Here is a 26,794-nt window from a genome sequence, read left to right as displayed (position 1 = left end):
GTCCTGACAGTAATAGATAATAACTCATAGTCCTGACAGTAATAGATAATAACTCATAGTCCTGACAGTAATAGTTAATAACTCATAGTCCTGACAGTAATAGATAATATCTCATAGTCCTGACAGTAATAGATAATAACTCATAGTCCTGACAGTAATAGATAATAACTCATAGTCCTGACAGTAATAGATAATAACTCTTAGTCCTGATGTCTAAGGTGAAGAGTAGTGAGACGGTAAAGGTAGTAATCCGCTGTCGCCCGTTAAACCGGAAAGAGGAGGCAGCCACGGCTGGTGTTACCCGGACACCGGGAGGAGTGGGCGGGATCGTAGAAATGGACATAAGTCTGGGTCAGGTGGTCTTATGGAACCCTCATGGTCCGCCCGGCGAGCCGCGTAAGACGTTTACATTCGACTCTGTGTACGACCCCTCGTCTAAACAGCGTGATCTTTATGATGAGACGGTGCGGCCGCTGATCGATTCTGTCCTAGACGGGTTTAACGGAACCATCTTCGCCTACGGCCAAACGGGTACCGGGAAGACCTACACCATGCAGGGGGTGTGGCTAGAGCCAGAGAGGCGGGGCGTCATCCCCAACGCCTTCGAACACGTCTTCACCCAGATCTCCCGCTCCTCCGCCGACCGCCAGTACCTGGTCAGAGCCTCTTACCTGGAGATCTACCGAGAGGAGATCAGGGATCTATTGGATCCCAACATGCACGCCCCTCATGTCCCCAACGTGCACACCCAGCCCCCCCACACCCTGGAGCTGAGAGAGAGCCCGGAGAGCGGGGTGTATGTGCGTGACCTGACGTCGTGCGTGTGTAGGAGCGTGAAGGAGATAGAGGAGCTGATGAACTTAGGGAACCAGGTGCGCTCGGTGGGAGCGACAGACATGAACGAACACTCTTCCCGTTCCCACACCCTGTTCCTCATCACGGTGGAGTGTTCCCAGACGGGGCCGGATGGACGGCAGCACATCAGGGTGGGCCGGCTCAACCTGGTTGACCTGGCGGGCAGCGAGCGGCAGGCAAAGACGGGCGTCCACGGAGAACGCCTGAAGGAAGCCGCTAAGATCAACCTGTCTCTGTCAGCGCTAGGCAACGTGATCTCAGCACTGGCAGACGGGCGTAGCGGCCACGTTCCGTACCGGGACTCCAAATTGACACGGTTATTACAGGACTCCTTGGGGGGCAACGCCAAGACGGTGATGGTGGCTACGCTAGGCCCCGCCCCCCAACACTACGAGGAGACCCTCACGACGCTTCGCTACGCTAACAGAGCTAAAAACATCCAGAACCAGCCAAGAGTTAACGAAGACCCTAAAGACGCCCTGCTCAGAGAGTTCCAGAAGGAGATCGCATGGCTCCGCGCACAGCTCAGCCACAGGGAAGGGAGGGGCAAACACAGGAAGGAGGAAGGGGAGGAGGGCTGGGACGGAGAAGGGGATGAGGAGGGAGAAGAGGAGGTGGAGAAGGAGAGGACGCTGCAGGAGGGGAGGCTTGAAGAGGAGAAGGAGGCCATCAGAGAAAACGGATCACTATTGGCTGAGGAGAAGCAGAGGCTTTTGGGAGAGAAGGAGAGGATGATGGGAGATCTGAAGAAGGAGTGGGACGCCACCGAGCAGCTCACTGCCAAGTACAAGGTACCGTACACACACACACGCACGCATGCACGCACACACACACACACACACACACACACACACACGCTCACACACACACACACACACACGGTGTTGTGTCAGCGTAATCCCAGTGTGTCAGATTTAAGGCTGGTGGTTAATCTGATGATCTGGAGATTAGGTCACTTCAACACTCCCCATCACACCCCAATTACTACACTGTTTGTTCTGAACCTAATTACTACACAGTCTTTGTTCTGAACCTAACCCTAATTACTACACAGTCTTTGTTTTGAACCTAACCCTAATTAGATCCAAGATGGCGTGTCCCGTGTCAGTAATTGTTTTCCTCATTTTTTCCCCATATATATGTCATATATATTTTAATCCCAATTTCCATCTATGGACTGAATATACTCTCCTGCATCCCGCCTCACCCAATGTGGTACGGATCTGCTATTTTTAGACTTCAGAACCAGAACCCCCATTAGAAGCAACCTAGTTAATGTGAGTCTGGAAGGAGAGTTTACAGTCTATCCAGACACCTAGGTATTTGTAGTTGTCCACATATTCTAAGTCAGAGCCGTCCAGAAAAGTGATACTAAACGGGCGGGTGGGTGCGAGCAGCGATCGGTTAAAGAGCATGTATTTAGTTTTACGAGCATTTAAAAGCAGTTGGAGGCCACGGAAGGAGTGTTGTATGGCATTGAAGCTCGTTTGGAGGTTTGTTAACACAGTGTCCAAAGAAGGGCCGGAAGTATACAGAATAGTGTCGTCTGCGTAGAGGTGGATCAGAGAATCACTAGCAGCAGGAGTGACATCATTGATATATACAGAGAAAAGAGTCAGCCCGAGAATTGAACCTTGTGGCACCCCCATAGAGACTGCTAGAGGTCTGGACAACAGGCCCTCCGATTTGACACACTGAACTCTATCAGAGAAGTAGTTGGTGAACCAGGCGAGGCAGTCATTTGAGAAACCAAGGCTATTGAGTCTGCCGATAAGGATGTGGTGATTGCCAGAGTCGAAAGCCTTGGCCAGGTCGATGAAGACGGCTGCACAGTAATGTCTTTTATCGATGGCGGTTATGATATAGTTTAGGACCTTGAGCGTGGCTGAGGTGCACCTATGACCAGCTTGGAAACCAGATTGCAGAGTGGATAAGGTAAAGTGTGATTTGAAATGGTCGGGAATCTGAAAGGCAGGGCAGGATAAATATAGGTCTGTAACAGTTTGGGGCTAGAGTGTCTCCCCCTTTGATGATGGGGATGATCGCGCCAGCTTTCCAATCTTTGCGGATCTCAGACGATACGAAAGAGAGGTTGAACAAGCTAGTAATAGGGGTTGCAACAATTTCGGCAGATCATTTTAGAAAGAGAGGGTCCAGATTGTCTAGCCCGACTGATTTGTAGGTGTACAGATTTTGCAACTCTTTCAGAACATCAGCTGTCTAGATATGGGTGAAGGAGAAGAGGGGGGAATGAGCAAGTTTCTGTCGGGGGTACAGAGCTGTTGGCTGGGGTAGGGGTAGCCAGGTGGAAAGCATGGCCAGCTGTAGAAAGATGCTTTTTGAGATGATCGATTATCGTAGATTTATGTATCCGAGTGCAGTGGGCAGGAGGTGCTCTTATTCTCCATGGACTTTACAGTGTCCCAAAACCTTTAGGAATTAGTGCTACAGGATGCAAATTTCTGTTTGAAAAAGCTAGCCTTAGCTTTCCTAATTGACTGTGTATATTTGTCCTGAAAAGTTGCATATCGCGAGGACTATTCGATGCTAATGCAGAACGCCACAGGATGTTTTTGTGCTGGTCAAGTCAGGCCTGGAGTGACCCAAGGACTATATCTATTCCCGAGTTCTATTTTTTTTGAATGGGGCATGCTTATTTAGATGGTTAGGAAGGCACTTTTAAAGAAAGACCAGGCATCATCTACTGACGGGATGAGGTCTGGATAGATATAACCCTTAACCTGTCTAGATAGGTATAACCCTTAACCCTTAACCTGTCTGGATAGGTATAACCCTTAACCCTTAACCTGTCTGGATAGGTATAACCCTTAACCTGTCTGGAAAGGTATAACCCTTAACCCTTAACCTGTCCTGATAGGTATAACCCTTAACCCTTAACCTGTCTGGATAGGTATAACCCTTAAACTGTCTGGATAGGTATAACCCTTAACCTTTAACCTGTCTGGATAGGTATAACCCTTAACCTGTCTGGATAGGTATAACCCTTAACCTGTCTGGATAGGTATAACCCTTAACCCTTAACCTGTCTGGATAGGTATAACCCTTAACCCTTAACCTGTCTGGATAGATATAACCCTTAACCCTTAACCTGTCTGGATAGGTATAACCCTTAACCCTTAACCTGTCTGGATAGGTATAACCCTTAACCTTTAACCTGTCTGGATAGGTATAACCCTTAACCTGTCTGGATAGATTTAACCCTTAACCTGTCTGGATAGCTATAACCCTTAACCTTTAACCTGTCTGGATAGGTATAACCCTTTACCTGTCTGGATGGGTATAACCCTTAACCCTTAACCTGTCTGGATAGATTTAACCCTTAACCCTTAACCTGTCTGGATAGGTATAACCCTTAACCCTTAACCTGTCTGGATAGGTATAACCCTTAACCCTTAACCTGTCTGGATAGGTATAACCCTTAACCCTTAACCTGTCTGGATAGATATAACCCTTAACCCTTAACCTGTCTGGATAGGTATAACCCTTAACCCTTGACCTGTCTGGATAGGTATAACCCTTAACCTGTCTGGATAGGTATAACCCTTAACCCTTAACCTGTCTGGATAGGTATAACCCTTAACCCTTAACCTGTCTGGATAGGTATAACCCTTAACCTTTAACCTGTCTGGATAGGTATAACCCTTTACCTGTCTGGATGGGTATAACCCTTAACCCTTAACCTGTCTGGATAGATTTAACCCTTAACCTGCCTGGATAGATATAACCCTTAACCCTTAACCTGTCTGGATAGATTTAACCCTTAACCTGTCTGGATAGCTATAACCCTTAACCTTTAACCTGTCTGGATAGGTATAACCCTTAACCTGTCTGGATAGGTATAACCCTTAACCTGTCTGGATAGATATAACCCTTAACCCTTAACCTGTCTGGATAGGTATAACCCTTAACCTTTAACCTGTCTGGATAGATTTAACCCTTAACCTGTCTGGATAGCTATAACCCTTAACCTTTAACCTGTCTGGATAGGTATAACCCTTTACCTGTCTGGATGGGTATAACCCTTAACCCTTAACCTGTCTGGATAGATTTAACCCTTAACCTGCCTGGATAGATATAACCCTTAACCCTTAACCTGTCTGGATAGGTATAACCCTTAACCTGTCTGGGTAGGTATAACCTTTAACCTGTCTGGATAGATATAACCCTTAAACTGTTTGGATAGGTACAACCCTTAACCTGCCTGGATAGATATAACCCTTAACCCTTAACCTGTCTGGATAGGTATAACCCTTAACCTGTCTAGATAGGTATAACCCTTAACCCTTAACCTGACTGGATAGATATAACCCTTAACCTGTCTGGGTAGGTAGAACCCTTAACCTGCCTGGATAGATATAACCCTTAACCCTTAACCTGTCTGAGTAGGTATAACCCTTAACCTGTCTGGATAGGTATAACCCTTTACCTGTCTGGATAGGTATAACCCTTAACCTGTCTGGATAGGTATAACCCTTAACCTGTCTGAGTAGGTATAACCCTTAACCTGTCTGGATAGATATAACCCTTAACCTGTCTGGGTAGGTAGAACCCTTAACCTGACTGGATAGCTATAACCCTTAACCCTTAACCTGACTGGATAGATATAACCCTTAACCTGTCTGGATAGGTATAACCCTTAACCTGTCTGGATAGGTATAACCCTTAACCTGTCTGGATAGGTATAACCCTTTACCTGTCTGGATAGGTATAACCCTTTACCTGTCTGGATAGGTATAACCCTTAACCTGTCTGGATAGGTATAACCCTTAACCTGTCTGGATAGATATAACCCTTAACCTGTCTGGGTAGATATAACCCTTTACCTGTCTGAGTAGGTATAACCCTTAACCTGTCTGGATAGATATAACCCTTAACCTGTCTGGGTAGGTAGAACCCTTAACCTGACTGGATAGCTATAACCCTTAACCCTTAACCTGTCTGGATAGGTATAACCCTTAACCTGTCTGGATAGGTATAACCCTTAACCTGTCTGGATAGGTATAACCCTTAACCTGTCTGGATAGCTATAACCCTTAACCTGTCTAGATAGGTATAACCCTTAACCTGTCTGGATAGGTATAACCCTTAACCTGTCTGGATAGATATAACCCTTAACCCTTAACCTGTCTGGATAGGTATAACCCTTAACCTGTCTGGATAGGTATAACCCTTAACCTGTCTGGATAGGTATAACCCTTAACCTGTCTGGATAGGTATAACCCTTAACCTTTGACCTGTCTGGATAGGTATAACCCTTAACCCTTGACCTGTCTGGATAGGTATAACCCTTAACCCTTAACCTGTCTGGGTAGGTAGAACCCTTAACCTGTCTGGATAGGTATAACCCTTAACCCTTAACCTGACTGGATAGATATAACCCTTAACCCTTAACCTGTCTGGATAGGTATAACCCTTAACCCTTAACCTGACTGGATAGATATAACCCTTAACCTGTCTAGATAGGTATAACCCTTAACCTGACTGGATAGATATAACCCTTAACCTGCCTGGATAGGTATAACCCTTAACCCTTAACCTGACTGGATAGATATAACCCTTAACCTGTCTGAGTAGGTATAACCCTTAACCTGTCTGAGTAGGTATAACCCTTAACCTGTCTGGATAGCTATAACCCTTAACCTGTCTGGATAGATATAACCCTTAAATCAAATCAAATCAAATTTTATTTGTCACATACACATGGTTAGCAGATGTTAATGCGAGTGTAGCGAAATGCTTGTGCTTCCAGTTCCGACAATGCAGTAATAACCAAAATGTAATCTAACTAACAATTCCAAAACTAATTTCTTATACACAGTGTAAGGGGATAAAGAATACGTACATAAAGATATGAATGAGTGATGGTGCAGAGCAGCATAGGCAAGATACAGTAGATGGGAGGTAACCTGTCTGGGTAGGTATAACCCTCAACCCTTAACCTGTCTTGGTAGGTATAACCCTTAACCCCCTCCATCTCTCTTCCCCTCCCTCTCTCTTTTTCCCTCCTTCTCTCCATCCCCTCCCTCTCTCTTTTCCCTCCCTCTCTCTCACGTTCCCCCCTCTCTCACGTTCCCTCCCTCTCTCTTTTCCCTCCCTCTCTCTTTTCCCTCCCTCTCTCTTTTTTCCTCTCACTCTCAGGAATGAACTAAGAAAACTGGAACACACACACACACACACACACACACACACATATAAATTGCAACACAAAACAAAGAGCGTTTCAGTAAAGACTGACACGTTTTCCAGTACCATCCCCTTTCATAACAACTGCTCTGTACAGTATCTCTCTGTGTGTGTGTGTGTGTGTGTGTGTGTGTGTGTGTGTGTGTGTGTGTGTGTGTGTGTGTGTGTGTGTTGTGGTTGCTAGGCGATGGAGAGCAAGCTGCTGGTTGGAGGGAAGAATATCATGGATCACACCAACGAACAGCAGAAGACCCTGGAGATACACAGACAAGAGATCGCTGAGCAGGTACATACACACACATGAATATACACACATACACACACACACACACATTAATATACACACACACACATTAATATATACACACACACACACACACACACACATGAATATACACACATACACACACACACACACATTAATATAAACACACACACACACACACATGAATATACACACACACACACACACACACACACACATGAATATACACACATACACACATTAATATACACACACACACATTAATATACACACACACACACACATTAATATACACACACACACACATGAATATACACACATACACACACACACACACACACACACACACATTAATATACACACACACATTAATACACACACACACACACACACACACACACACACACACACACACACACATCAATATACACACATACACACACACACACACATTAATATACACACATACACATACACACACATTAATATACACACACACACACACACACACACACACACACACACACACACACACACACACACACACACACACACACACACACACACACATTAATATACACACATACACACACATACACACACACACACACATTAATATACACACATACACACATTAATATACACACACACACACACACATTAATATACACATATACACACACACACATTAATATACACACATACACACACATTAATATACACACATACACACACATTAATATACACACACACACACACACATTAATATACACGCATACACACACACACACACACATTAATATACACACACACACACATTAATATACACACATACACACATTAATATACACACACACACATTAATATACACACATACACACACACACACACACACACATTAATATACACACACACACACACACACATTAATATACACACACACACACATTAATATACACACATACACACACACACACACACATTAATATACACACATACACACACACATTAATATACACACACACAAACACAAATAATTGCCTTTTATTCTTGTGGTTTGTCAACCTTATCTTCTTTGTCTATTTGTATGTATTAGCTACGCTTCCTGGGGTTCATTATGGATCCCCATTAGTTCCTGCCAAGGCAGCAGCTACTCTTCCTGGGGTTTATTATGGATCCCCATTAGTTCCTGCCAAGGCAGCAGCTACTCTTCCTGGTGTTTATTATGGATCCCCATTAGTTCCTGCCAAGGCAGCAGCTACTCTTCCTGGTGTTTATTATGGATCCCCATTAGTTCCTGCCAAGGCAGCAGCTACTCTTCTTGGTGTTTATTATGGATCCCCATTAGTTCCTGCCAAGGCAGCAGCTACTCTTCCTGGGGTTTATTATGGATCCCCATTAGTTTCTATCAAGGCAGCAGCTACTCTTCTTGGTGTTTATTATGGATCCCCATTAGTTCCTGCCAAGGCAGCAGCTACTCTTCCTGGGGTTTATTATGGATCCCCATTAGTTCCTGCCAAGGCAGCAGCTACTCTTCCTGGTGTTTATTATGGATCCCCATTAGTTCCTGCCAAGGCAGCAGCTACTCTTCCTGGGGTTTATTATGGATCCCCATTAGTTCCTGCCAAGGCAGCAGCTACTCTTCCTGGGGTCCAACAACATTAAGGCAGATAAAAACAATAAAATCATTACATGACATTACATTAAATAACACTTTTCACAACATGTGTATGCTGTCTGAGCCTGTGTTGAGGTGTCACCCAGGTTTCATCCAGAGGCGGCACTCCTAGTGGCCGGGGACTTTAATGCAGGCAAACTTAAATCCGTTTGACCTCATTTCTACCAGCATGTCACGTGCAACCAGAGGAAATAAACTCTAGACCATCTTTACTCCACACAGAGACTCATAGAAAGCTCCCTTGCCCTCCATTTGGCAAATACAAATAAAAAACTAAAGCAGGAAGTACCAGTGACTCGCTAATATCAATACATAATAATAATAATAATCAATACAGAAGTGGTCAGATGAAGCTGATGCTAAGCTACAGGACTGTTTTACTAGCACAGACTGGAATATGTTCTGGGATTCATCCAATGGCATTGAAGAGTACAGCACCTCAGGCATTAGCTTAATCACTAAGTGCATCGACGACGACGTCCCCACAGTGACCCTACGTACATTTCCCAAACAGAAGCCATGAATTACAGACAACATCCGCACCAAGCTAAAGGCTAGAGCTGCCACTTTCAAGGAGGCTTGAAAAAAATCCCGCTATGCCCTCAGACGGACCATCAAACAGGCAAAGCGTCAATACAGGATTAAGATTGAATCCTACTACACTAGCTCTGACGTTCGTCGGATGTGGCAGGGCTTGAAAACTATTACGGACTATGAAGGGAAACCCAGACGCGAGCTGCACCGTGATACGAGCCTACCAGATGAGCTAAATGCCTTCGCTTCGAGGCAAGCAACACTGAAGCATGCATGAGTGCACCAGCTGTTCTGGACGACTGTGTGATCACACTCTCCGTAGCCAATGTGAGCAAGACCTTTAAACAGGTCAACATTCACAAGGCCAGATAGGTTACCAGGACGTGCACTCAGAGCATGCACAGACCAACTGGCAAATGTCTTCACTGACATTTTCAACCTCTCCCTGACAGAGTCTGTAATACCTACATGTGTCACCCAGGGTTTAGTGCTGGTACCACTGCTGTGTTGAGGTGTCACGCAGGGTTCGGTACCACTGCAGTTCTCTTTACAGACATGTTATTACATATTATGTTTATGGTCTACAGTTCTAGAGAGAATGACATCTAAATAAAGTTGTGTTTGTATTGTAGTGTTAATAAAGTTGTGTTTGTATTGTAGAGTCGTAGAGAGAGGGAGATTCAGCAGCAGGTGATGGTTCAGGATGAAGAGACTCTAGAACTCAAAGAAACATTCTCCTCCCTGCAACAGGAAGTGGAGGCCAAGACCAAGAAACTAAAAAAGGTAAAACACACACACGAAGGTGAGACACACTTAAAGGTATTGTTTCTCATTAACTGTATTGTTGTTGAAGTGTCTCAATAAAAGCAAAGAAAAGTGACATACACACGTCACACGCACCCATGTGCACGTCACTAATCAAATCAACATCAAATCAAATGTTATTGGTCATTTACACGTGATTAGCAGGTGTTATTGAGGGTGTAGCGAAGTACTTATAGCTCCGACAGTGCAGTAATATCTAACAAGTAATATCTAACAAATTGCAAAACATATACCCAATACACCCAAATCTAAGTAGGAATGAATTAAGACTACATACAGTTGAAGTTGGAGGTTTACATACACTTATGTTGTCATAAACTTGTCTTTCAACCACTCCATAAATGTCTTGTTAACAAACTATAGTTTTGGCAAGTCGGTTAGGACATCTACTTTGTACATGACACAAGTCATTTTTCCAACAATTATTAACAGACCGATTATTTCACTTATAATTCACTGTATCACAATTCCAGTGGGTCAGAAGTTTACATACACTAAATTCACTATGCCTTTAAACAGCTTGGAAAATTCTAGAAAATGATGTCATGGCTTTAGAAGCTTCGAATAGGCTAATTGACATAATTTGAGTCAATTGGAGGTGTACCTGTGGATGTATTTCAAGGCCTACCTTCAAACTCAGTGCCTCTTTGCTTGACATCATGGGAAAATCAAAAGAAATCAGCCAAGACCTCAGAAAAATAATTGTATAAACACCATGGGACCACGCAGCCGTCATACCGCTCAGGAAGGAGACGCGTTCTGCCTCCTAGAGATGAACGTACTTTGGTGCGAAAAGTGCAAATCAATCCCAGAACAACAGCAAAGGACCTTGTGAAGATGCTGGAGAAAACAGGTAGAAAAGTATCTTTATCCACAGTAAAACGAGTCCTACATCAACATAGCCTGAAAGGCCGCTCAGTAAAAGAAGAAGCCACTGCTCCAAAACCGCCATAAAAAAGCCAGACTACGGTTTGCAACTGCACATGGGGACAAAGATTGTACTTTTTGGAGAAATGTCCTCTGGTCTGATGAAACAAAAATGTAACTGTTTGGCCATAATGATGATCGTTATGTTTGGAGGGAAAAGGGGGAGGCTTGCAAGCCGAAGAACACCATCCCAACCGTGAAGCACGGCATCATGTTGTGGGGGTGCTTTGCTGCAGGAGGGACTGGTGCACTTCACAAAATAGATGGCTTCATGAGGGAGGAAAATTAAAATCTCAAGACATCAGTCAGGAAGTTAAAGCTTGGTAGCAAATGGGTCTTCCAAATGGACAATGACCCCAAGCATACTTCCAAAGTTGTGGCAAAATGACCTAAGGACAACAAAGTCAAGGTGTTGGAGTGGCCATCACAAAGCCCTGACCTCAATCCTATAGAACATTTGTGGGCAGAACTGAAAAAGCGTGTGCGAGCAAGGAGGCCTACAAACCTGACTCAGTTACACCAGCTCTGTCAGGAGGAATGGGCCAAAATTCACCCAACTTATTGTGGGAAGCTTGTGGAAGGCTACCCGAAACGTTTGACCTCAGTTAAACAATTTAAAGGCAATGCTACCAAATACTAATTGAGTGTATGTTAACTTCTGACCCACTGGGAATGTGATGAAAGAAATAAAAGCTTAAATAAATCATTATCTCTACTATTATTCTGACATTTCACATTCTTAAAATAAAGTGGTGATGCTAACTGACCTAAGACAGGGAATTATTACAAGGATTAAATGTCAGGAATTGTAAACATCTGACTTCAACTGTACGTATAGACGAGCGATGTCAGAGCGGAACGGACTAAGATACAGTAGAATAGTATAAAATACAGTATATACATATGAGATGAGTAATGCAATATATGTTAACATTATTAAGTGACTAAGATACCTTATGCCAAGTAAAGCCCCGCCGGCCAAACTCTCCCTTAACCCGGACAACACTGGGCCAATTGTGTGCCGCCCTATGGCACTCCCGGTCACGACTGGTTGTGACACAGCCTTGGATCAAACCCCAGGCCACACTGCGATGCAGTGCCTTAGACCGCTGTGCCACACGGGAGTTGAATTCATTGGCTGATCATACCATGACGGATTCATGTGATCCTTCCTTAACCCATAGAAAGTCCCACCCAGTTGACTACTTCAAAATGGTGAAAGTCCTCAATGGTGCTGCCCATGCTAAAACTGGCTTTTGGCCGCTAAAGGACTCTATCCATCTCTGTGGGATTACATCAGTTAGCTGTTAGCATGCTGGTTAAAGGAAATCACATCCCAGATATGACATCACACATCCTGACTGCAGGTCACAATGACTACTGAACTTGAGATAAACATTCATCCATGAACCCTTACGCTAAGGGTGGCCCGTGTTCCGACACCGCATGATGACCTACGACCTCTCTACTGGACCAATGAGAGGGTGGGAGACTGCTGGGGGAATGGACAGAGTTCTACTGTGTTGTAGCTCTATGCTAAGCTGCAGTGTGTCTGTTCTACTGTGTTGTAGCTCTATGCTAAGCTGCAATGTGTCTGTTCTACTGTGTTGTAGCTCTATGCTAAGCTGCAGTGTGTCTGTTCTACTGTGTTGTAGCTCTATGCTAAGCTGCAGTGTGTCTGTTCTACTGGTTGTAGCTCTATGCTAAGCTGCAGTGTGTCTGTTCTACTGGCTGTAGCTCTATGCTAAGCTGCAGTGTGTCTGTTCTACTGTGTTGTAGCTCTATACTAAGCTGCAGTGTGTCTGTTCTACTGGTTGTAGCTCTATGCTAAGCTGCAGTGTGTCTGTTCTACTGGTTGTAGCTCTATGCTAAGCTGCAGTGTGTCTGTTCTACTGGTTGTAGCTCTATGCTAAGCTGCAGTGTGTCTGTTCTACTGGTTGTAGCTCTATGCTAAGCTGCAGTGCGTCTGTTCTGCTGGTTGTAGCTCTATGCTAAGCTGCAGTATGTCTGTTCTACTGGTTGTAGCTCTATGCTAAGCTGCAGTGTGTCTGTTCTACTGTGTTGTAGGTCTATGCTAAGCTGCAGTGTGTCTGTTCTACTGTGTTGTAGCTCTATGCTAAGTTGCAGTGTGTCTGTTCTACTGTGTTGTAGCTCTATGCCAAGCTGCAGTGTGTCTGTTCTACTGGTTGTAGCTCTATGCTAAGCTGCAGTGTGTCTGTTCTACTGTGTTGTAGCTCTATGCTAAGCTGCAGTGTGTCTGTTCTACTGGTTGTTGCTCTATGCTAAGATGCAGTGTGTCTGTTCTACTGGTTGTAGCTCTATGCTAAGCTGCAGTGTGTCTGTTCTACTGTGTTGTAGCTCTATGCTAAGCTGCAGTGTGTCTGTTCTACTGGTTGTAACTATATGCTAAGCTACAGTGTGTCTGTTCTACTGGTTGTAGCTCTATGCTAAGCTGCAGTATGTCTGTTCTACTGGTTGTTGCTCTATGCTAAGCTGCAGTGTGTCTGTTCTACTGGTTGTAGCTCTATGCTAAGCTGCAGTGTGTCTGTTCTACTGGTTGTAGCTCTATGCTAAGCTGCAGTGTGTCTGTTCTACTGGTTGTAGCTCTATGCTAAGCTGCAGTGTGTGAAGGCTGAGATCCAGGATGTTAATGATGAGCACGTCAGGAGTCGACAGGAGCTGGAGCAGACGCAGAACCAACTCACCAGAGAACTCAAGTTCAAGTAAGTCCAACACACACACACACACACACACACACACACACACACATGCACGCTCTCACACACACATTAATATACACACACACACGCACATGTGATGTGAGTACAGTCAGCAATTGAGCCACATATTCAGTATATTATATTATCTTTCGTGTGTTTGTGTATTAATGTGTGTGTGTGCTTGTGTATGTGAGTATATTAATGTGTGTGTGTGTATTAATGTGTGTGTGTGTGCTTGTGTATGTGTGTATATTAATGTGTGTGTGTGTGTGTGTGTGTGTGTGTGTGTGTGTGTGTGTGTGTGTGTGTGTGTGTGTGTGTGTGTGTGTGTGTGTGTGTGTGTGTGTGTGTGTGTGTGTAGGTATCTGATCATAGAGAACTTCATTCCTCTGGAGGAGAAGAATAAGATCATGAACAGACTGACCTTTGACCCTGAGGAGGACCAGTGGAAGTTCACACCCCTCGTCCCTGCAGAGAGGTCAGGGTGGGTGTGTGTCTGTGTCTCTATCTGTATCTTTAGTATCTGTAGTGTCTCTATCTGTAGTGTCTCTATCAGTAGTGTCTCTATCTGTAGTATCTGTAGTGTCTGTATCTTTAAATCAAATCACATTTATTTGTATAGCCCTTCGTACATCAGCTGATATCTCAAAGTGCTGTACAGAAACCCAGCCTAAAACCCCAAACAGCAAGCAATGCAGGTGTAGAAGCACGGTGGCTAGGAAAAACTCCCTAGAAACCTAGAGAGGAACCAGGCTATGTGGGGTGGCCAGTCCTCTTCTGGCTGTGCCGGGTGGCGATTATAACAGAACATGGCCAAGATGTTCAAATGTTCATAAATGACCAGCATGGTCCAATAATAATAAGGCAGAACAGTTGAAACTGGAGCAGCAGCACAGCCAGGTGGACTGGGGACAGCAAGGAGTCATCATGTCAGGTAGTCCTGAGGCATGGTCCTAGGGCTCAGGTCCTCCGAGAGAGAGAAAGAAAGAGAGAATTAGAGAGAGCATACTTAAATTCACACAGGACACCGAATTGGACAGGAGAAGTACTCCAGATATAACAAACTGACCCTAGCCCCCCGACACATAAACTACTGCAGCATAAATACTGGAGGATGAGACAGGAGGGGTCAGGAGACACTGTGGCCCCATCCGAGGACAGCCCCGGACAGGGCCAAACAGGAAGGATATAACCCCACCCACTTTGCCAAAGCACAGTCCCCACAGCACTAGAGGGATATCTTCATCCACCAACTTACCATCCTGAGACAAGGCTGAGTATAGCCCACAAAGATCTCCGCCACGGCACAACCCAAGGGGGGGGGGGGGGGGGCCAACCCAGACAGGAATATCACATCAGTGACTCAACCCACCCAGGTGATGCACCCCTCCCAGGGACGGTATGAGAGAGCCCCAGTAAGTTAGTGACTCAGCCCCTGTAATAGGGTCAGACTACACTCAATCATATGACCCACTGAAGAGATGAGTCTTCAGTAAAGACGTAAAGGTTGAGACCGAGTTTGCGTCTCTGACATGGGTAGGCAGATTGTTCCATAAAAATGGAGCTATATAGGAGAAAGCCCTGCCTCCAGCTGTTTGTTTAGAAATTCTAGGGACAATTAGGAGGCCTGCGTCTTGTGACCGTAGCGTACGTGTAGGTATGTACGGCAGGACCAAATCAGAAAGATAGGTAGGAGCAAGCCCATGTAATGCTTTGTAGGTTAGCAGTAAAACCTTGAAATCAGCCCTTGCTTTGACAGGAAGCCAGTGTCGGGAGGCTAGCACTGGAGTATTATGATCACATTGTTTGGTTCTAGTCAGGATTCTAGCATCCATATTTAGCACTAACTGAAGTTTATTTAGTGCTTTATCCGGGTAGCCGGAAAGTAGAGCATTGCAGTAGTCTAACCTAGAAGTGACAAAAGCATGGATTAATTTTTATGCATCATTTTTGGACAGAAAGTTTCTGATTTTTGCAATGTTACGTAGATGGAAAAAGCTGTCCTTGAAATGGTCTTGATATGTTCTTCAAAAGAGAGATCAGGGTCCAGAGTAACGCCGAGGTCCTTCACAGTTTTATTTGAGACGACTGTACAACCATTAAGATTAATAGTCAGATTCAACAGAAGATCTCTTTGTTTCTTGGGACAGTCTCAGTGCTATGATGGGGTCTAAAACCAGACTGAAGCATTTCATATACATTGTTTGTCTTCAGGAAGGCAGTGAGTTGCTGCGCAAAAGCCTTTTCTAAGATTTTTGGGAGGAATGGAAGATTCGATATAGGCCGATAGTTTTTTATATTTTCTGGGTCAAGTTTTGGCTTTTTCAAGAGAGGCTTTATTACTGCCACTTTTAGTGAGTTTGGTTCACTTTAGTATCTGTTTCTGTATTATCTGTTTTTGTAGTGTCTGTATCTGTAGTGTCTGTATCTGTAGTGTCTGTATCTGTAGTGTCTGTATCTGTAGTGTCTGTATCTGTAGTATCTGTGTCTGTATCTGTAGTGTCTGTATCTGTAGTCTGTATCTGTAGTGTCTGTATCTGTAGTGTCTGTATCTGTATCTGTAGTGTCTGTATCTGTAGTGTCTGTATCTGTAGTGTCTGTATCTGTAGTGTCTGTATCTGTAGTGTCTGTATCTGTAGTCTGTATCTGTAGTGTCTGTATCTGTAGTCTGTATCTGTAGTATCTGTATCTGTAGTGTCTGTATCTGTAGTGTCTGTATCTGTATCTGTAGTGTCTGTATCTGTATCTGTAGTGTCTGTATCTGTAGTCTGTATCTGTAGTGTCTGTATCTGTAGTGTCTGTATCTGTAGTGTCTGTATCTGTAGTGTCTGTATCTGTATCTGTAGTGTCTGTATCTGTAGTGTCTGTATCTGTATCTGTAGTGTCTGTATCTGTAGTGTCTGTATCTGTAGTGTCTGTATCTGTATCTGTAGTGTCTGTATCTGTAGTGTCTGTATCTGTATCTGTAGTGTCTGTATCTGTAGTGTCTGTATCTGTAGTCTGTATCTGTAGTGTCTGTATCTGTATCTGTAGTGTCTGTATCTGTAGTGTCTGTATCTGTAGTGTCTGTATCTGTAGTGTCTGTATCTGTAGTGTCTGTGTCTGTAGTGTCTGTATCTGTATCTGTAGTGTCTGTATCTGTATCTGTAGTATCTGTATCTGTAGTGTCTGTATCTGTAGTGTCTGTATCTGTAGTGTCTGTATCTGTATCTGTAGTGTCTGTATCTGTAGTGTCTGTATCTGTATCTGTAGTGTCTGTATCTGTAGTGTCTGTATCTGTAGTGTCTGTATCTGTAGTGTCTGTATCTGTAGTGTCTGTGTCTGTAGTGTCTGTATCTGTATCTGTAGTGTCTGTATCTGTATCTGTAGTATCTGTATCTGTAGTGTCTGTATCTGTAGTGTCTGTATCTGTAGTGTCTGTATCTGTATCTGTAGTGTCTGTATCTGTAGTGTCTGTATCTGTAGTGTCTGTATCTGTAGTGTCTGTGTCTGTAGTGTCTGTATCTGTATCTGTAGTGTCTGTATCTGTATCTGTAGTGTCTGTATCTGTATCTGTAGTGTCTGTATCTGTAGTGTCTGTATCTGTAGTGTCTGTATCTGTATCTGTAGTGTCTGTGTCTGTAGTGTCTGTATCTGTAGTGTCTGTATCTGTAGTGTCTGTGTCTGTAGTGTCTGTATCTGTATCTGTAGTGTCTGTATCTGTATCTGTAGTATCTGTATCTGTAGTGTCTGTATCTGTAGTGTCTGTATCTGTAGTGTCTGTATCTGTATCTGTAGTGTCTGTATCTGTAGTGTCTGTATCTGTATCTGTAGTGTCTGTATCTGTATCTGTAGTGTCTGTATCTGTATCTGTAGTGTCTGTATCTGTAGTGTCTGTGTCTGTAGTGTCTGTATCTGTATCTGTAGTGTCTGTATCTGTAGTGTCTGTATCTGTAGTGTCTGTAGTGTCTGTATCTGTAGTGTCTGTATCTGTAGTGTCTGTATCTGTAGTGTCTGTATCTGTATCTGTAGTGTCTGTATCTGTAGTGTCTGTATCTGTAGTGTCTGTATCTGTAGTGTCTGTATCTGTAGTGTCTGTATCTGTAGTGTCTGTATCTGTATCTGTTGTGTCTGTATCTGTAGTGTCTGTATCTGTATCTGTAGTGTCTGTATCTGTAGTGTCTGTATCTGTAGTGTCTGTATCTGTAGTGTCTGTATCTGTATCTGTAGTGTCTGTATCTGTAGTGTCTGTATCTGTAGTGTCTGTATCTGTATCTGTTGTGTCTGTATCTGTAGTGTCTGTATCTGTAGTATCTGTATCTGTAGTATCTGTATCTGTAGTGTCTGTATCTGTAGTGTCTGTATCTGTAGTGTCTGTATCTGTAGTGTCTGTATCTGTAGTATGTGTGTATCTGTGTCTGTCTGTCTGTGTGTATCTGTGTCTATCTGTCTGTCTGTGTTTATCTCTGTCTCACGCTTGAAAAGCCTTGGTGATGAGAGTAAGCGAGTGCACTGATAGATCTCAGGCATGCACACAGGCTACCGGCACACAGGCTACTGGCACACAGGCTACCGGCACACAGGCTACCGGTACACAGGCTACCGGCACACAGGCTACCGGCACACAGGCTACCGGCACACAGGCTACCGGCACACAGGCTACCGGCACACAGGCTACCGGCACACAGGCTACCGGCACACAGGCTACTGGCACACAGGCTACCGGCACACAGGCTACCGGTACACAGGCTACCGGTACACAGGCTACCGGCACACAGGCTACTGGCACACAGGCTACCGGTACACAGGCTACTGGCACACAGGCTACCGGCACACAGGTGGCCTTCAGGTTGCTGGCCTGTCCAAAACCAGCTAGCGAGGTACTGCTCTGTTTCAGCTGGTATGGTCAGTCTAGCTGTATGAAGGAGAAGGTACTGCTCTGTTTCAGCTGTTATGGTCAGTCTAGCTGTATGGAGAAGGTACTGCTCTGTTTCAGCTGGTATGGTCAGTCTAGCTGTCTGGAGGAGGTACTGCTCTGTTTCAGCTGGTATGGTCAGTCTTGCTGTATGGAGGAGAAGGTACTGCTCTGTTTCAGCTGGTATGGTCAGTCTTGCTGTATGGAGGAGAAGGTACTGCTCTGTTTCAGCTGTATGGAGGAGAAGGTACTGCTCTGTTTCAGCTGGTATGGTCAGTCTAGCTGTATGGAGAAGGTACTGCTCTGTTTCAGCTGTGATGGTCAATCTAGCTGTCTGGAGAAGGTACTACTCTGTTTCAGCTGGTATGGTCAGTCTAGCTGTCTGGAGAAGGTACTGCTCTGTTTCAGCTGTTATGGAGGAGAAGGTATTGCTCTGTTTCAGCTGTATGGAGGAGAAGGTACTGCTCTGTTTCAGCTGGTATGGTCAGTCTAGCTGTCTGGAGGAGAAGGTTCTGCTCTGTTTCAGCTGGTATGGTCAGTCTAGCTGTATGGAGAAGATACTGCTCTGTTTCAGCTGGTATGGTCAGTCTAGCTGTATGGAGAAGAAGGTACTGCTCTGTTTCAGCTGGTATGGTCAGTCTAGCTGTCTGGAGGAGAAGGTACTGCTCTGTTTCAGCTGTTATGGTCAGTCTCGCTGTATGGAGGAGAAGGTACTGCTCTGTTTCAGCTGTTATGGTCAGTCTAGCTGTATGAAGGAGAAGGTACTGCTCTGTTTCAGCTGTTATGATCAGTCTCGCTGTTTGGAGAAGGTACTGCTCTGTTTCAGCTGTATGGAGGAGAAGGTACTGCTCTGTTTCAGCTGTTATGGTCAGTCTAGCTGTATGAAGGAGAAGGTACTGCTCTGTTTCAGCTGTTATGATCAGTCTCGCTGTTTGGAGAAGGTACTGCTCTGTTTCAGCTGTATGGAGGAGAAGGTACTGCTCTGTTTCAGCTGGTATGGTCAGTCTAGCTGTATGGAGAAGATACTGCTCTGTTTCAGCTGGTATGGTCAGTCTAGCTGTCTGGAGGAGAAGGTACTGCTCTGTTTCAGCTGTTATGGTCAGTCTCGCTGTATGGAGGAGAAGGTACTGCTCTGTTTCAGCTGTTATGGTCAGTCTAGCTGTGTGGAGGAGAAGGTACTGCTCTGTTTCAGCTGGTATGGTCAGTCTAGCTGTATGGAGGAGAAGGTACTGCTCTGTTTCAGCTGTCTGGAGGAGAAGGTACTGCTCTGTTTCAGCTGTTATGGTCAGTCTCGCTGTATGGAGGAGAAGGTACTGCTCTGTTTCAGCTGTTATGGTCAGTCTAGCTGTATGAAGGAGAAGGTACTGCTCTGTTTCAGCTGTTATGATCAGTCTCGCTGTTTGGAGAAGGTACTGCTCTGTTTCAGCTGTATGGAGGAGAAGGTACTGCTCTGTTTCAGCTGGTATGGTCAGTCTAGCTGTATGGAGAAGATACTGCTCTGTTTCAGCTGGTATGGTCAGTCTAGCTGTCTGGAGGAGAAGGTACTGCTCTGTTTCAGCTGTTATGGTCAGTCTCGCTGTATGGAGGAGAAGGTACTGCTCTGTTTCAGCTGTTATGGTCAGTCTAGCTGTGTGGAGGAGAAGGTACTGCTCTGTTTCAGCTGGTATGGTCAGTCTAGCTGTATGGAGGAGAAGGTACTGCTCTGTTTCAGCTGTATGGAGGAGAAGGTACTGCTCTGTTTCAGCTGGTATGGTCAGTCTAGCTGTCTGGAGGAGAAGGTACTGCTCTGTTTCAGCTGTTATGGTCAGTCTAGCTGTATGGAGGAGAAGGTACTGCTCTGTTTCAGCTTTATGGAGGAGAAGGTACTGCTCTGTTTCAGCTGGTATGGTCAGTCTTGCTGTATGGAGGAGAAGGTACTGCTCTGTTTCAGCTGTTATGGTCAGTCTAGCTGTATGGAGAAGGTACTGCTCTGTTTCAGCTGTTATGGTCAGTCTAGCTGTATGGAGAAGGTACTGCTCTGTTTCAGCTGGTATAGTCAGTCTAGCTGTCTGGAGGAGAAGGTTCTGCTCTGTTTCAGCTGGTATGGTCAGTCTAGCTGTATGGAGGAGAAGGTTCTGCTCTGTTTCAGCTGTTATGGTCAGTCTAGCTGTATGGAGAAGATACTGCTCTGTTTCAGCTGGTATGGTCAGTCTAGCTGTCTGGAGGAGAAGGTACTGCTCTGTTTCAGCTGTTATGGTCAGTCTCGCTGTTTGGAGAAGGTACTGCTCTGTTTCAGCTGTATGGAGGAGAAGGTACTGCTCTGTTTCAGCTGTATGGAGGAGAAGGTACTGCTCTGTTTCAGCTGGTATGGTCAGTCTAGCTGTATGGAGGAGAAGGTACTGCTCTGTTTCAGCTGGTATGGTCAGTCTAGCTGTATGGAGGAGAAGGTACTGCTCTGTTTCAGCTGGTATGGTCAGTCTAGCTGTATGGAGGAGAAGGTACTGCTCTGTTTCAGCTGGTATGGTCAGTCTAGCTGTATGAAGGAGAAGGTACTGCTCTGTTTCAGCTGTTATGGTCAGTCTAGCTGTATGGAGGAGAAGGTACTGCTCTGTTTCAGCTGGTATGGTCAGTCTTGCTGTATGGAGAAGGTACTGCTCTGTTTCAGCTGGTATGGTCAGTCTAGCTGTCTGGAGAAGGTACTGCTCTGTTTCAGCTGGTATGGTCAGTCTAGCTGTCTGGAGGAGAAGGTTCTGCTCTGTTTCAGCTGGTATGGTCAGTCTAGCTGTCTGGAGGAGAAGGTACTGCTCTGTTTCAGCTGGTATGGTCAGTCTAGCTGTATGGAGAAGATACTGCTCTGTTTCAGCTGGTATGGTCAGTCTAGCTGTATGGAGAAGAAGGTACTGCTCTGTTTCAGCTGGTATGGTCAGTCTAGCTGTCTGGAGGAGAAGGTACTGCTCTGTTTCAGCTGGTATGGTCAGTCTAGCTGTCTGGAGGAGAAGGTACTGCTCTGTTTCAGCTGTTATGGTCAGTCTCGCTGTATGGAGGAGAAGGTACTGCTCTGTTTCAGCTGTTATGGTCAGTCTAGCTGTATGAAGGAGAGGGTACTGCTCTGTTTCAGCTGTTATGGTCAGTCTAGGTGTATGGAGGAGAAGGTACTGCTCTGTTTCAGCTGTATGGAGGAGAAGGTACTGCTCTGTTTCAGCTGGTATGGTCAGTCTAGCTGTATGGAGAAGATACTGCTCTGTTTCAGCTGGTATGGTCAGTCTAGCTGTCTGGAGGAGAAGGTACTGCTTTGTTTCAGCTGTTATGGTCAGTCTCGCTGTATGGAGGAGAAGGTACTGCTCTGTTTCAGCTGTATGGAGGAGAAGGTACTGCTCTGTTTCAGCTGGTATGGTCAGTCTAGCTGTCTGGAGGAGAAGGTACTGCTCTGTTTCAGCTGTTATGGTCAGTCTAGCTGTATGGAGGAGAAGGTACTGCTCTGTTTCAGCTGTATGGAGGAGAAGGTACTGCTCTGTTTCAGCTGGTATGGTCAGTCTTGCTGTATGGAGGAGAAGGTACTGCTCTGTTTCAGCTGTTATGGTCAGTCTAGCTGTATGGAGAAGGTACTGCTCTGTTTCAGCTGGTATGGTCAGTCTAGCTGTCTGGAGGAGAAGGTACTGCTCTGTTTCAGCTGTTATGGTCAGTCTAGGTGTATGGAGGAGAAGGTACTGCTCTGTTTCAGCTGTATGGAGGAGAAGGTACTGCTCTGTTTCAGCTGGTATGGTCAGTCTTGCTGTATGGAGGAGAAGGTACTGCTCTGTTTCAGCTGTTATGGTCAGTCTAGCTGTATGGAGAAGGTACTGCTCTGTTTCAGCTGGTATGGTCAGTCTAGCTGTCTGGAGGAGAAGGTTCTGCTCTGTTTCAGCTGGTATGGTCAGTCTAGCTGTATGGAGGAGAAGGTACTGCTCTGTTTCAGCAGGTATGGTCAGTCTAGCTGTATGGAGGAGAAGGTTCTGCTCTGTTTCAGCTGTTATGGTCAGTCTAGCTGTATGGAGAAGATACTGCTCTGTTTCAGCTGGTATGGTCAGTCTAGCTGTCTGGAGGAGAAGGTACTGCTCTGTTTCAGCTGTATGGAGGAGAAGGTACTGCTCTGTTTCAGCTGTATGGAGGAGAAGGTACTGCTCTGTTTCAGCTGGTATGGTCAGTCTAGCTGTATGGAGGAGAAGGTACTGCTCTGTTTCAGCTGGTATGGTCAGTCTAGCTGTATGGAGAAGGTACTGCTCTGTTTCAGCTGGTATGGTCAGTCTAGCTGTATGGAGGAGAAGGTACTGCTCTGTTTCAGCTGGTATGGTCAGTCTAGCTGTATGGAGGAGAAGGTACTGCTCTGTTTCAGCTGGTATGGTCAGTCTAGCTGTCTGGAGAAGGTACTGCTCTGTTTCAGCTGGTATGGTCAGTCTAGCTGTCTGGAGGAGAAGGTTCTGCTCTGTTTCAGCTGGTATGGTCAGTCTAGCTGTCTGGAGGAGAAGGTACTGCTCTGTTTCAGCTGTTATGGTCAGTCTCGCTGTTTGGAGGAGAAGGTACTGCTCTGTTTCAGCTGTATGGAGGAGAAGGTACTGCTCTGTTTCAGCTGTATGGAGGAGAAGGTACTGCTCTGTTTCAGCTGGTATGGTCAGTCTAGCTGTATGGAGAAGGTACTGCTCTGTTTCAGCTGGTATGGTCAGTCTTGCTGTATGGAGAAGGTACTGCTCTGTTTCAGCTGTTATGGTCAGTCTAGCTGTCTGGAGGATAAGGTACTGCTCTGTTTCAGCTGTTATGGTCAGTCTAGCTGTATGGAGGAGAAGGTACTGCTCTGTTTCAGCTGGTATGGTCAGTCTAGCTGTATGGAGAAGGTACTGCTCTGTTTCAGCTGGTATGGTCAGTCTAGCTGTATGGAGAAGGTACTACTCTGTTTCAGCTGGTATGGTCAGTCTAGCTGTATGGAGAAGGTTCTGCTCTGTTTCAGCTGGTATGGTCAGTCTAGCTGTCTGGAGAAGGTACTGCTCTGTTTCAGCTGTTATGGTCAGTCTCGCTGTTTGGAGAAGGTACTGCTCTGTTTCAGCTGGTATGATCAGTCTAGCTGTATGGAGAACAAGGTGCTTTCTGTATCTGTCCTTCTATTTGTGAAATGTTTAACTCTTTCTAGACTTTAATGTGATATGTGGAATTAAATAAAGGTTTCCACATTATTTTCTCTCTGTCGCTCTCCCTCTTTCAGTCAGTTCAGCCAGATGAAGAAGAGGCCGGCTTCTGCAGTCGGATACAAACGACCAATCAGCCAGTACGCACGGGTCTCCTTAGCGATGGGAGCTCACTCCAGATACCGGGTAAGTGTGTGTGTGATAGGGAGAGTGAATCTGCTCTGTAGTTATGTAACCCAATTCTTTAAAAAAAGCTTTGTTTCCTCCTCTATGCCTCTGTGTGTGTGTGTGTGTGTGTGTGTGTGTGTGTGTGTGTGTGTGTGTGTGTGTGTGTGTGTGTGTGTGTGTGTGTGTGTGTGTGTGTGTGTGTTTGTGTGTGTGTGTGTGTGTGTGTGTGTGTGTGTGTGTGTGTGTGTGTGTGTGTGTGTGTGTGTGTGTGTGTGTGTGTGTGTGTGTGTGTGTAGGCTGAGAACATCATGTTCCTGGAGCTGGACATGACTCATCCCACCACTGTCTCATTGGACCACCGGCCATCAGAGGGGGGGCCTAATTATAGCCCCTACCCAACAGACAAAGTTCCCCACAGGGAGCGAGCTGCACGTGTCCGCATGTCACGATCCTGGTGAGACACACACACCTCCGCCAGATTCACGTGTCTCTTAACCTGTCCTTGTGTGATGTCATATCCCTGTGTGATGTCATATCTTCTTCCTGTTCCAGGTGTCAGACCCCGCGAGCCATCACTTCCTCCACCTCCACCGTTTCCCTGGCAACCCATTCTACAGCCACTGCCGCCCAGTGAAGAGCAGCCTACCTCACTACCTATCCCTTCCATATCTCTCCCTCTCCATATCTCCCATTTCTCTCTCCCTTCCATATCTCTCGCTCTCCATATCTCCCACTACCTTCCATATCTCTCCCTCTCCATATCTCCCTCTCCATATCTCCCTCTCCCTTCCATATCTCTCCCTCTGCCTTCCATATCTCTCCCTCTCCCTTCCATATCTCTCCATCTCCCTTCCATATCTCTCCCTCTCCCTCACCATATCTCTCCCTCTCCCTTCCATATCTCTCCCTCTCCATTCCATATCTCTCCCTCTCCATTCCATATCTCTCCCTCTCCCTTCCATCTCTCCCTCTCCCTTCCATATCTCTCCATCTCCCTTCCATATCTCTCCTTCTCCCTTCTATATCTCTCCCTTTCCCTTCGTACTTCTACACATGTCCTTCCCTCCCTACAGGTTATGAACACTGAACTAAAGAAATGAGACGTTATGGCCTGTCTACCTACAGGCTATGAACACTGAACTAAAGAAAAGAGACGTTACGGCCCGTCTACCTACAGGCTATGAACACTGAACAAAAGGAACAAGACGTTATGGCCCGTCTACCTACAGGCTATGAACACTGAACTAAAGAAATGAGACGTTATGGCCCGTCTACCTACAGGCTATGAACACTGAACTAAAGAAACGAGACGTTATGGCCCGTCTACCTACAGGCTATGAACACTGAACTAAAGAAACAAGATGTTATGGCCCGTCTACCTACAGGCTATGAACACTGAACTAAAGAAACGAGACGTTATGGCCCGTCTACCTACAGGCTATGAACACTGAACTAAAGAAACGAGACGTTATGGCCCGTCTACCTTCAGGCTATGAACACTGAACTAAAGAAACGAGATGTTACGGCCCGTCTACCTACAGGCTATGAACACTGAACTAAAGAAACGAGATGTTACGGCCCGTCTACCTACAGGCTATGAACACTGAACTAAAGAAACGAGACGTTACGGCCCGTCTACCTACAGGCTATGAACACTGAACTAAAGAAACAAGACGTTACGGCCCGTCTACCTACAGGCTATGAACACTGAACTAAAGAAACAAGACGTTACGGCCCGTCTACCTACAGGCTATGAACACTGAACTAAAGAAACGAGATGTTACGGCCCGTCTACCTACAGGCTATGAACACTGAACTAAAGAAACGAGATGATCGATGGTACTAGTAGTTTCCCCTCTGATTTCAATAATCAAAGATCAGGTTCGTGTTCTGAACTCTCAACTCGCTGCCGCATACCGGATCAAAGTGAGATGGAGGAACTCCTGAAACTTGTCTTGGCTCAGAGAAATGCTGATGCCTACTTCAAACTTCACTGTTCCGCGAGCATCACATTGGAACATGGTTCAGTGGTAAGTTATTGATGTGGAATGGATATTGATGAGGTCCACAACATGGTTCACTAGTCAGTTGTTGTTGTGGAACTACAATGTGTTCTGAGCATCTTTTCAGCTAAGTTGACTAAAACTGAGAGATCGGGTGAGAAGGGGGGGGGGGTGGAGGTACGGCAATGTAGGGAAAGAGGGAGAAGTGGGGTGGATATGGTTGCAGCTATGTGGGGGGCATGGCATGTGTTTTTATTGGCATATGTGTATGTCAGTGGAGGCTCATCAGAGGAGGGGGAGGACCATCCTCCTCAGTGAATTTCATATATATATATAAATGTATATAAGTACAAAAAAATAAAGGGAACACTTTATGTATCTCCAAGTCAATCACACTTCTGTGAAATCAAGCTGTCCACTTAGGAAGCAACACTGATTGACAATAAATGTCAAATGCTGTTGTGCAAATGGAAGACAACAGGTGGAAATAATAGGCAATTAGCAAGACACCCCCAATAAAGGAGTGGTTCTGCAGGTGGGGACCACAGACCACTTCTCAGTTCCTATGCTTCCTGGCTGATGTTTT

The 26,794-nt window shown here is 45.3% G+C and overlaps 2 protein-coding genes across 6 annotated transcripts in view; both read left to right on the top strand.

Annotated features, from left to right (window-relative positions):
* On the top strand, positions 1 to 25,178 carry LOC135558026 (kinesin-like protein KIF3B). Of its 3 annotated transcripts, none has more exons than XM_064991803.1 (8): positions 1 to 1,646; positions 7,244 to 7,345; positions 10,197 to 10,319; positions 13,893 to 14,011; positions 14,370 to 14,486; positions 24,115 to 24,223; positions 24,502 to 24,659; positions 24,758 to 25,178. In XM_064991803.1, the coding sequence occupies exons 1-8, from the start codon at positions 210 to 212 to the stop codon at positions 24,837 to 24,839; spliced, it is 2,247 nt and encodes a 748-aa protein (XP_064847875.1). In that variant the 5' UTR covers positions 1 to 209; the 3' UTR covers positions 24,840 to 25,178. The 3 variants fall into 3 exon arrangements, with proteins under 3 accessions (XP_064847875.1, XP_064847874.1, XP_064847876.1); XM_064991802.1 differs by having other exon boundaries at positions 14,370 to 14,492; XM_064991804.1 differs by lacking the exon at positions 24,758 to 25,178 and having other exon boundaries at positions 14,370 to 14,496; positions 24,502 to 24,591.
* The window catches only part of mapre3b (microtubule-associated protein, RP/EB family, member 3b), a 38,486-nt gene continuing 36,570 nt past the window's right edge, over positions 24,879 to 26,794 (top strand). Inside the window, exon 1 of one of the 3 annotated variants that reach the window (XM_064991808.1) lies at positions 24,879 to 26,235. In XM_064991808.1, coding sequence (XP_064847880.1) covers positions 26,174 to 26,235 — 62 coding nt within the window. In that variant the 5' untranslated portion in view covers positions 24,879 to 26,173. The remainder of the gene's footprint in view (positions 26,236 to 26,794) is intronic. The other 2 variants (XM_064991805.1, XM_064991807.1) reach the window with 2 other exon arrangements.

Source organism: Oncorhynchus masou, chromosome 16 (genome assembly GCF_036934945.1).
Source record: "Oncorhynchus masou masou isolate Uvic2021 chromosome 16, UVic_Omas_1.1, whole genome shotgun sequence".
Taxonomy (NCBI): domain Eukaryota; kingdom Metazoa; phylum Chordata; class Actinopteri; order Salmoniformes; family Salmonidae; genus Oncorhynchus; species Oncorhynchus masou.
Note: the sequence above shows the minus strand (reverse complement) of the source record. Positions and strands in the feature narration are given on the sequence as shown.